This window comes from Drosophila eugracilis, unplaced genomic scaffold (assembly GCF_018153835.1).
Source record: "Drosophila eugracilis isolate 14026-0451.02 unplaced genomic scaffold, ASM1815383v1 contig_2088, whole genome shotgun sequence".
NCBI classification, from domain to species: Eukaryota; Metazoa; Arthropoda; class Insecta; order Diptera; family Drosophilidae; genus Drosophila; species Drosophila eugracilis.
In genome coordinates this window covers 7,235,538-7,245,279 of record NW_024572964.1, presented here as the reverse complement: position 1 = coordinate 7,245,279, position 9,742 = coordinate 7,235,538, and the positions used below count along the sequence as shown (strand labels likewise).

At 36.3% G+C, this 9,742-nt stretch overlaps 4 protein-coding genes across 7 annotated transcripts; 2 read left to right on the top strand and 2 right to left on the bottom strand.

Moving 5' to 3' along the window:
• The first annotated feature begins 87 nt into the window (after positions 1 to 87).
• On the top strand, positions 88 to 1,642 carry LOC108108148 (hsp70 nucleotide exchange factor fes1). The gene is made up of 5 exons (XM_017216077.2): positions 88 to 199; positions 258 to 332; positions 662 to 1,202; positions 1,262 to 1,470; positions 1,529 to 1,642. The coding sequence occupies exons 1-5, from the start codon at positions 158 to 160 to the stop codon at positions 1,580 to 1,582; spliced, it is 921 nt and encodes a 306-aa protein (XP_017071566.1). The 5' UTR covers positions 88 to 157; the 3' UTR covers positions 1,583 to 1,642.
• A 25-nt stretch (positions 1,643 to 1,667) lies between these two features.
• On the bottom strand, positions 1,668 to 4,242 carry LOC108108147 (ankyrin repeat domain-containing protein 11). The gene is made up of 3 exons (XM_017216076.2): positions 3,983 to 4,242; positions 1,943 to 3,558; positions 1,668 to 1,883 (listed from the first exon to the last, which is right to left on the bottom strand). The coding sequence occupies exons 1-3, from the start codon at positions 4,113 to 4,115 to the stop codon at positions 1,710 to 1,712; spliced, it is 1,923 nt and encodes a 640-aa protein (XP_017071565.1). The 5' UTR covers positions 4,116 to 4,242; the 3' UTR covers positions 1,668 to 1,709.
• A 448-nt stretch (positions 4,243 to 4,690) lies between these two features.
• Positions 4,691 to 8,277, top strand: LOC108108159 (kinesin light chain). Of its 4 annotated transcripts, none has more exons than XM_017216093.1 (6): positions 4,691 to 4,744; positions 6,187 to 6,813; positions 6,959 to 7,079; positions 7,145 to 7,624; positions 7,690 to 7,995; positions 8,057 to 8,277. In XM_017216093.1, exons 2-6 carry the CDS (start codon positions 6,212 to 6,214, stop codon positions 8,072 to 8,074), a joined length of 1,527 nt encoding a protein of 508 aa, XP_017071582.1. In that variant the 5' UTR covers positions 4,691 to 4,744; positions 6,187 to 6,211; the 3' UTR covers positions 8,075 to 8,277. The 4 variants fall into 4 exon arrangements, with proteins under 4 accessions (XP_017071582.1, XP_017071583.1, XP_017071585.1 ...); XM_017216094.1 differs by having other exon boundaries at positions 4,727 to 4,813; XM_017216096.1 differs by lacking the exon at positions 4,691 to 4,744 and adding an exon at positions 4,955 to 4,976.
• A 55-nt stretch (positions 8,278 to 8,332) lies between these two features.
• Positions 8,333 to 9,570, bottom strand: LOC108108160. Its single transcript, XM_017216097.1, has 4 exons — positions 9,451 to 9,570; positions 8,970 to 9,166; positions 8,655 to 8,913; positions 8,333 to 8,592 (listed from the first exon to the last, which is right to left on the bottom strand). Exons 1-4 carry the CDS (start codon positions 9,509 to 9,511, stop codon positions 8,411 to 8,413), a joined length of 699 nt encoding a protein of 232 aa, XP_017071586.1. The 5' UTR covers positions 9,512 to 9,570; the 3' UTR covers positions 8,333 to 8,410.
• Between the last annotated feature and the right edge of the window lie 172 nt (positions 9,571 to 9,742).

The window sequence follows — 9,742 nt, the reverse complement described above, 5'->3', positions numbered from 1 at the left end:
GTTGCTTGTGTAATTTAATTACAGAAAAATGAATGTCTTACTTTCTGATTGATCAAAATCTTATCGTTTTAGTGCGATAAACTTAAAATACCATCACTAAATTGTCAAAAACAAAAACTTAATTTGTGATCCCGAGGCAGAGTGTTTATTTTGAATAATGACTGATTCAAACGTACCAAGGGGAGCTCCGAGCTTGCAAGTAAGTAAATTAAAGACTCTATAATATTAAAAACTTCATTCATTTCTGCTTTCTTTAGAATGTGCTGAAATATACGATGCAGCACCACGACCCAAATGCTACACCCCAGTTGGCCGAAGAACCAGATGCTGAGGTATGTAAACATTTCGATTTATAAGTTTTTAAAGATTGTATAAAAATTAAAATATGGTGCAGTGTGATTCCAAAATATCCAGAACTTTAATACACTTTTTAAAAATCGGTCACCGCTTCATCAGCAGTGAGTCAAAAGAATAGTCTAGAAATGTTGTGGCCATGTGCTTGCTCGGATTGGGTTTACCTTTTGGAATAAAAATAATAATCATTCCAAAAATTTCAGAAATTTCATTTTTTAACCGTTGACTCTATTTTATTCTGCTAAATACATTTTCGACTTGTAACTTAAACTAGAATTCTTTTTCATAATTTATAATTTTTTTTCAGCGGACACAATTTTTGGCAAATGCACTAAATGCAATGACAGTAGATGCTGCAGCGGCTCTGAAAGCAGCCTTGCTCATATTAAATACTGATGAAGCCAGCACAGACGACCAAATGGAAAGTCTGGATGTCATTAGGAGCCACATCGATGACATCGACAATGCCATTACTCTGGTGAAGCTAGGAGGAACGAAAACTTTACTTCGCTATATAACGCATTCAGATTCCGAAATAAGATCTTCAGCGCTTAATACTGTAGCAGAGGTGGCCCAAAATAACGAGTTTTGTCAAAACGTACTCATAAACGATCAGTTTTTGCCTGTACTTGCAAAGAATTTAACGAATACCAACCAAAATATTGTTCGGTGTTCTTTATACGCGATATCATCGCTGATACGAAACTTTGAGCCTGGTTACAATGAGTTCAAGCGTGTAAATGGCATAAGGGCCTTGATACCCTGTCTGAAATCTACAGATTTAAATGTCTACGTCAAGACTGCGTTTCTAATAGCATCTTTAACCTCTGGCGACAAGTCTATAAGAGGTATTTGAATTCACTTTTATAATACCGTACGTGTTAATAATACCTCCATTTTCTTATAGATGACTTTATAAAGGAAGACATATTTCCTGTTCTCGTATCAAATTTAAAACCTGTTGACGACTTCGATATCAGACAAGAAACTACTCTCTTCGCACTATCATCTTTATCTGTAGAATCAGATTTAAAACTTTCAACAGAAAAACGCGAGCAAATCTTGTCGGTTCTCCAACAAATAATAACCAAGCACAAACAGGCGGAAAACTGTGAAGTAAGTTTTTACTAAATCTGTTGCTGTTTATCAAATTGTATACCTACTTTATTTACAGGACATGGTTAAATATGCAAGAAACATTGTGGACAACTTAACTCACGTTAAGTGATAAAATAAATCCAAATTTCACGTAAATTGTAGGCTAAATACAAAATGTTTTTAAAAAGGACACTAATTTATAAAACACATTCTTATGCTTTTAATTTTGTAACAATTTATTCATTTCCATTTGTCAGTTATGTTGGCAATGTGTCAAAATCTTCTCCAACTGAAACGATCGGAACATGTTCCAAATTAACTTCAATCGGGTTGTCGCATAACCTATTTCGTTTTGCAAATATATTCCAATCCATGACCTGAACAGCATGCAGACTTTCGGCCTCGTTATGATGTCGCAGCACCATAGATTCCTAGAAAAAAATAAAACATAAAATAATCTTTAGGAACATATATTTTCAGGTGAACGTACCTTGATTTTTTCCCACTTATCGTCGACGTCTTGCAACCAGCTGAGTAGCAATCGTCCATTAAATCGACAGCGAGCACTCTTTTCCTTCTCATCCTGCTCAGGTGTGATCAGGTTATAGACTTCGTCGTCTTTTAAGTATGTACAAACGGAATAAGGAGCTGGTTGGCCAGATATACTCCTAGCTGCTTTAGAATGGACCCGAATTATCTCCTGCTCAACGTTCATACAGAGTTTTTCCCGTTCCACGGTATGGGCTTGGATCAAGTCTCGCCTGGCCTTTTCCTGATCCTGATAAATTCGCTCCATGGCCTGCGGCACAGTACGAGGTATATCGGGAATTGAAGTTTCAACATTGCGACTTAATAAGTAGGATTTCTTCGTCAGTAGATAATCGTTGTATCCCTGCGGAGGTCTCGGCTTCACAGGATACAAGCTCTTCCACTTCTTCTCGATCTGACGTCGGATGCTCAAGAACATCTGGAAACCATTGGTGAATGGATGATCATGAGGGTGTGACTCTTCGGAATTCACACCAGAATCGGCCGCATTTGAATTTTTCGAACTGTCGTCGGTGTTCTTCGGCCGTATTTTTCGCTTCCGGGGATGAAGCTCGACGTTCGAAGGATTTATTTCCTTGGATGAGGAAGTTGACGATGTTGAGGGGCTCGGAACATTGGTGATTGTCTCTTGGTCAAACTGGTGGCCTTGCGGAATTGGACTAGAAGTCATGTTGCCATAGGATAGCTTTACATCCGCAGGGTCGTTGGCATGATTGGATGACGCTGGCGAAGGCGAGCTGCTCTGCATTTGCGGGGATGAGTTGTTGGAACTGCGTTCAACACTAGTTACTCCAGTGCGATGTGAGCTACGCAGGACCCTTAAATTCTTCTCATCATTAAAGAGCTTTATGTTCTTGTCGTCCAGGACTGTTGAACAAATACTATTGCTCTTCTGGGGACTCTCGTGCGGGCTAATAGATTGATTGGTTATGACGGTGTCGATGGAATCGCTGTTAGAGCTAACCACATAGGGCAGGGCCGCATTTCGGGAGGCAGTTACCTTGCCGGTTCTCAGCACATTGCCCTCGGTGTCAATTGAACAGTTCTGTTGCGGTATCACAATCTTCAGTGGCGGCACCTTAAGTCCTCCGTTGTACAGGCTGTCATTACTCTTGTAATCATCACTGCACTCAGTTTCATTCTCAATATCCACATTCTTTGTAGTCTCTGCCTGCTCCTTTTCGGCGTTTGCTGCACTGCCTTTATTTCCAGATGGGGATCCCTTCGCTGCCGCTAACTTGGAGCCTTTCTCGACCCTGGAGGAAAGTTTTAAAGAGGCTCCCTTCAAATCCTTTCCATGCTCTGAATCCTTGCGCTTCTTTTTCTTTACGTCCTCCCCAGATTCCTCGTAATCCTCCTCTATGTCTGAGTAACAACGCTTGGCTGCCGAAGTTCCTTGATGATTCGAATCACTGTTTTTACCATCGTTACTGCTTTCCTCCGCTGAAGATTTGTCTTTAGTGTCAAGGACTTCTTGCTTTTCGTTCAGACTGCTCTCATCATTCTCTGTGTCTCCTTTTTTGCATTCATTCTTCTTTAAATTGGTGCGGGATGAATCTGCAAGAACGAGAATCTTATACAATACATTTGATGGCTGTGTAATATAGTTTTTGAAAATATTATATAGTAAAAGGGAATTATTAATGGCTCAATATTTATATTTACAGTATATTAAAATATTTAAAATATTTTTATATTAATAAGTGTGCTATTACTTGAATATAAAAACTCGAAACCAGTCTTTCGGCTACTTCACTTAATTCCTTTTTCACCTGCGTAGATATACAGATCAGATACATTTGTGTACATATGTAGATGGTGTAGTACCATGTTTATATGTATGTATGAAGTTCTCGCGATATGAATTGCAATTTTATGGCCAGAGGTACACGTCCTCAGCTTTGTAAACTAACTAACTTATGAAAGCACCTTAACACATATTTTAAGTAATGTTATTTCACTTTTTTTTTTGTATATTTACCTGTCGAGGAGGTAGCTGTCATTTGGATAAGTAAAGCCATTTGTTGCCTTTCCGACATGGGCGTATTTGAGTTCGATCTGGGTTGGGTAGCTCCTGTATTAAATCCTATCCCCTTCGGTCTTGGGGGTGGCATACTCTTTTGTTCAGTTTTATACGGTAAAAATTAAAATATAGAACAAAAACGGAGACTTGTAAAAGTCTTACAAAATTACAATTTAATACAAAAAGAATAGTGTAACCGTATCTTGAATGCAAAAATATGCCCGCTTGCAAATATAATTTTGTTCAGTAAATAACGATTTTTTTTTCAAATACGTTAAAGTTAATAAAATGAAATTAAAATATATGTATGTATATATTTTTTATAAAAAACTTATTTTCCCTAATTTAATACCTGCTTTTCCAAAGTATTTTTGTTTGTATCTTTCGAACATTTTAGTAATGCCTAAATGTTTCTTGGAGATCATGATTATGTGTAAACTTTTTATTTAAGACGTTGTCACTTATATATGGCTTTTATATTATTGGTCTCGCTTATGTTTTTAAGATCCGCCAAATTCTTAACTTAACTTCACTGATCACTGATAAGAAATACTGTTGATCAAATCGTAGTTACATATTTAGTTAGTGTTTCAATTCCACTCTATTCATTTTTTGTTACTGTGACCGCTGATACATTATTGCAAAATACCAAATTGTGTTAAAGACATCTTAACGCCCCAGCTGCGGCCACACTCGGTTTTATTTTAGAAGTGTTGCAGTGTAAGTTATTTTAACAGAAAACTTTGTTTAATAGCGATTATTAAAGAAGTTAGGAAAGCAATAGAACTGGTAATAAGTTATCATAATAAAAAACACTGCAAGATTATTTACAAAAGTAATTGCAATTGAATTTTGAAACTAAAATTCTATTCACACACACATAAACATATGTACTTATGGGTATGTGTGTATGTTGCAAGTAAATATAACCACGGCTGCCACTTGAAGAAAAGTTTGTGCTGGAAAATATGATCCATTTTACATAAATAATTAAGTTTCCCCTAATTATGTGCTTCACCTGCATCGCTTGTGGCAAAAATAAACCAAGTCTAACGCCTACACTTATCCCATATTCATGACGAATATGGATTCGAATGTCTAATGCACTGAAACTTTATGTTTATGTGTTAATGGATAAATGTACATAAAATGACTCACTTTTTTAATACACTGGAATAAGTGAGCTAGCCGAGAGTGTTGTAACCGTATACAAAATAATATTACACTCTGCTTGATGTTTTTTCGACTAACTAACAGATTAACTTTCTTGATCTTGATAAAGAATATAATAATCTCGTCATATTCGACCCACCATCTCTTTTTACGCAATCTAGATTTCCAATTGGAAAGGCGTATGACTAAAGACAAAGATAATGGAAAAACTAATATAATAACAATGTCTAGTACAACTACACTATTTATGCGATAATATATTGAACAAGTCTGCTAGGGTATTAGTAGCTTCGATCTATAGAAATATCTAATTTCTTACTGTTGATGTAAGCAAATAAATATTTTTCGCTACTCGTTTTTTTGTTTATTGCATGACGCCAAGTGTAATTAACTTTCGCCCATAATTATAGGTATAATAAACGGTTTTAGTAGCCATTTATGCTTTTTAACGAAGTGACATGTTTATGTAAATTGTACCGGCTCTATTGATAAATAATAAAAAAAGAGTCTTACAAGGACATATTCGATATAAATCGAATGCATTTCCACCCTTGTGTTGCAATTCCAAACTTTTTTAAATCCAACTGGATTTTTTAAAGAAAAATTCTTATTGGCTTGCATAATTGTTTTAATTTAAATTGTACACTAACTACAATTTTGTATTTTAAATCAGTTTATTAATAATTTCTTTAGATCTTATATTTATCGGTAATACGAGTATAATAAACCGGGAATTTTCGATTTCCACCCCTCTTTTTTAACGTACATGCGCACTGCCAGTTTTCTTTTTCATTGTATTGATTAACGCAGCTTGAATCATTTTATACACGGTTAAAATGATTGTCTCCAAAGCTATAAAATCATACAGGATGTAAAACACATTATATACCTATACTAACTTATTTCAATTTGGAGATCATTCATCTTATAAGTCTTTAATATTTCCAAGGTTCGTTAATTCTAATCAGTATTTTGTATACGTTTTGCAGACAGAAAATCGAGAAAATCGGCAAAATGACGCAAATGTCGCAGGACGAAATAATAACCAATACGAAAACAGTCCTCCAAGGCCTCGAAGCCTTGCGAGTGGAGCATGTTTCGATTATGAACGGAATAGCAGAGGTCCAGAAGGACAACGAGAAGTCAGATATGCTGCGGAAGAACATCGAGAACATCGAACTGGGGCTGAGTGAAGCTCAAGTAATGATGGCCCTGACATCTCATCTGCAGAACATCGAGGCCGAAAAGCAAAAACTTAAGACACAGGTGCGCCGCCTTCATCAGGAGAACGCCTGGCTTCGAGACGAACTGGCCAACACGCAGCAGAAGTTCCAGGCATCTGAGCAGCTGGTTGCCCAACTGGAAGAGGAGAAGAAGCATCTTGAGTTCATGGCCTCTGTGAAGAAGTACGATGAAAATCAAGAGCAAGACGACACATGCGAAAAATCGCGCACAGATCCTGTTGTTGAGCTATTTCCGGACGAGGAAAACGAGGACAGAAACAACATGTCGCCCACTCCGCCCAGCCAGTTCGCCAACCAGACTTCCGGCTACGAGATTCCAGCACGTCTGCGAACTCTGCACAACTTGGTTATTCAGTATGCCTCGCAGGGCAGGTAAATCTCATAAATAAATATTATTTTTTCTTTGAAATAGAATAAACCTGCGCTTACAACCGTGCGTTCTATTCTAATTAAACATTAACTTTCCCTAATTTATCTTTATAATTAAAATCATTCTTATAATTATAAATATTTCAAGGTACGAAGTAGCCGTTCCCCTCTGCAAACAAGCTTTGGAAGATCTCGAAAAGACAAGTGGGCACGACCATCCCGATGTAGCCACAATGCTGAATATTTTGGCCCTCGTGTATCGTGATCAGGTGCGTCTTGCTTTGATTAACTTAATTTATACAATCGTTAATTAAAAACACTTCATGCCATTTAGAATAAGTATAAGGAAGCCGCCAATTTACTGAACGATGCTCTGTCCATTCGAGGCAAGACTCTTGGCGAGAACCATCCAGCCGTGGCGGCCACGTTGAACAACTTGGCCGTCCTCTACGGCAAACGTGGAAAGTACAAAGATGCCGAGCCTCTTTGCAAGCGTGCCTTGGAGATCCGAGAGAAGGTTCTGGGAAAGGATCATCCCGATGTTGCTAAGCAACTTAACAATCTCGCCTTGCTCTGCCAGAATCAGGGAAAATACGACGAGGTTGAGAAGTACTACCAGCGAGCTCTTGACATCTACGAAACAAAACTGGGTCCCGATGATCCCAATGTGGCAAAGACAAAGAATAATCTAGCTGGATGCTATCTGAAGCAAGGAAGATATACTGAAGCTGAAATCCTCTATAAGCAGGTCTTGACGCGAGCCCACGAACGTGAGTTTGGGGCAATCGACAGTAAAAACAAGCCAATTTGGCAGGTAATATTTTTATGAAGCATTTTATTAGTAAATATTACAAATTCCTTACCATCTTTCATTGTCAGGTGGCTGAAGAGCGTGAGGAGCACAAATTTGATAACAGGGAGAACACTCCGTATGGTGAATACGGTGGATGGCACAAGGCTGCTAAAGTGGATTCCCCAACGGTCACAACCACTCTAAAAAATTTGGGAGCACTTTATCGGCGTCAAGGCATGTTTGAAGCTGCCGAAACCCTGGAAGACTGTGCAATGAGGAGTAAAAAAGAAGCATACGATCTAGCTAAACAAACAAAGGTCTCACAACTGCTAACATCAAATGAAAAGCGACGATCGAAGGCAATTAAAGAGGATATGGATTTCTCAGAGGAGGTAAAAGATCCAAAATGCATTTTTATATCTGTCATTAATATTATGTATTCTTTTATTACAGAAAAATGCGAAACCATGAAAATATTATTTGTTCATCGCCCACAACGGAATCTTTATGTTTATGATTGGAAGTTAACAACAAACACACACTTTATTTATTCATTCCTTAATATACATAAGCTCTCAAGCATACATTAGCAAATAAACAACGTTTTATACCTTGTTAATTCGTCAAAAAATATGTACCGCTTTTAATAATAAACCAAATATATTTAACGTAAACGTGTTTGTTATCGAATTATTGGAACCATCCATTTAATACCGATTAAAACTTTAATTTACGATGGAATCAACTTAACATTTATTAATAGTAACAAACATTATAATAAGTTTGCCTATGATAAGTTGTATTGATTTAGTCACTATCATTGTCATTTAGGATTGAGGAAACTATGCCAGCGAACTGCTCAGCTCTATCGAGAAATTGTTCTCTAGTCAGGCTCGTATCATTACGTAAGCTTTGCGCAGTGAGGAGTAGATTTTCAAAGTCTTTCAACTGACTATCCAATTCCTCTGCACTAATTTCTTCTTTTTGATCTAAAAATAAAAAATATAAGAGATTAAATATTGTTTAATTAGTAAAGTTGCTTTCTAAGTACCAGAGCCAAATTTGACATTGGACCAAACTACGTTCTTCAATCCTTCTACAACTTCTTCGTAGTCCTTTTCTGGTTCATCTGAGTCACTTTCAACATTGCTTTTTAATGTTATGATATCAAAAAAGAAATTTGTTTTCTCTTTTAATTCACCGAAAGATAATCCAGATTCTTCTCCTGTAGTAGGAGACGTTAACAGGAATCCCAATTGAATCTGTTCGTTCTTTGCTAACGTCTTAGGAATGGTGTCAATGAAGGATGTCTACAAGTAAGTAATTTAAATATTGACAAACACGCTAGTTTATTTAAAGTACTTACATCTTTTGAGTCAAAGTAAATGATTAAAGCTTCAGTTGCTTGAAGAATTTTCTCAGGAACACTTTCCAGTTTTCCGGAAAAAGGAATTAAATTGATTGAGGTTTTATAGTACTTAGTTTTTATAATACATCTATAACAATTTAATGAACACTCCGTTGAAGTAACTTCGTTTGGTTGATTCACTTCGGAGAATATGTCTAAAATAAAGAATTTAAGAGTATATTAATGGATCCCTTTAAAATTATGTTCGGGTATTGTGCTAGATATCATTTTTTAACTTCAATTTATTGTGACAAAGATCCGAAATGATTAAAGTTAATTAGCATGATTCGGCAAACTTCTCTGTATCCGTATTACTCACAAATTTTTAGTCTTAGTTTTAAAATCAAATAAACAGAGCCGTAACAACGTGAGAATTTATAGTCATCGAATTATCTTTTTATCAATTAATATCGTAGCTCCTTAGTCAATCTATACTTACTTTCGATAATTTCCGTAGGAGTTGTTGATCCGTAGGATAATACTAAAACGACCGGATCCATTTTATTCTAATTTCTTTATTTATTTCAGTCAACAAAAACAAAAAGCTAAGGACAAGTGTGACCAAATCTTAGAAACGAAAAGTTCCGATTTGTTTGTAATAAAAAAGCTTAGACTTCTTTAACGGAATTATTTTAACATTTTATTTAATAATAAATTAGAAATAATTACTCACTTAATTTGATTATTTATTTTTTCAGTTTTTAAAACATCAGCTACCAATGCCAATTTTA

Coding starts and splice junctions, on each gene's coding strand:
- LOC108108148 (XM_017216077.2), top strand. CDS start 158: ATGACTGATTCAAACGTACCAAGGGGAGCTCCGAGCTTGCAA. Junction 333..661: donor CCGAAGAACCAGATGCTGAG/GTATGTAAACAT, acceptor ATTTTTTTTCAG/CGGACACAATTTTTGGCAAA. Junction 1,203..1,261: donor TGGCGACAAGTCTATAAGAG/GTATTTGAATTC, acceptor ATTTTCTTATAG/ATGACTTTATAAAGGAAGAC.
- LOC108108147 (XM_017216076.2), bottom strand. CDS start 4,115: ATGCCACCCCCAAGACCGAAGGGGATAGGATTTAATACAGGAGCTACC. Junction 3,559..3,982: donor GACAGCTACCTCCTCGACAG/GTAAATATACAA, acceptor TCGTTCTTGCAG/ATTCATCCCGCACCAATTTA. Junction 1,884..1,942: donor ATAAGTGGGAAAAAATCAAG/GTACGTTCACCT, acceptor ATTTTTTTCTAG/GAATCTATGGTGCTGCGACA.
- LOC108108159 (XM_017216092.1), top strand. CDS start 6,034: ATGATTGTCTCCAAAGCTATAAAATCATACAGGAT. Junction 6,814..6,958: donor CAGTATGCCTCGCAGGGCAG/GTAAATCTCATA, acceptor AAATATTTCAAG/GTACGAAGTAGCCGTTCCCC. Junction 7,080..7,144: donor CCCTCGTGTATCGTGATCAG/GTGCGTCTTGCT, acceptor CATGCCATTTAG/AATAAGTATAAGGAAGCCGC.
- LOC108108160 (XM_017216097.1), bottom strand. CDS start 9,511: ATGGATCCGGTCGTTTTAGTATTATCCTACGGATCAACAACTCCTACG. Junction 9,167..9,450: donor TCCTACGGAAATTATCGAAA/GTAAGTATAGAT, acceptor TCTTTATTTTAG/ACATATTCTCCGAAGTGAAT. Junction 8,593..8,654: donor CAATGTCAAATTTGGCTCTG/GTACTTAGAAAG, acceptor TTTTATTTTTAG/ATCAAAAAGAAGAAATTAGT.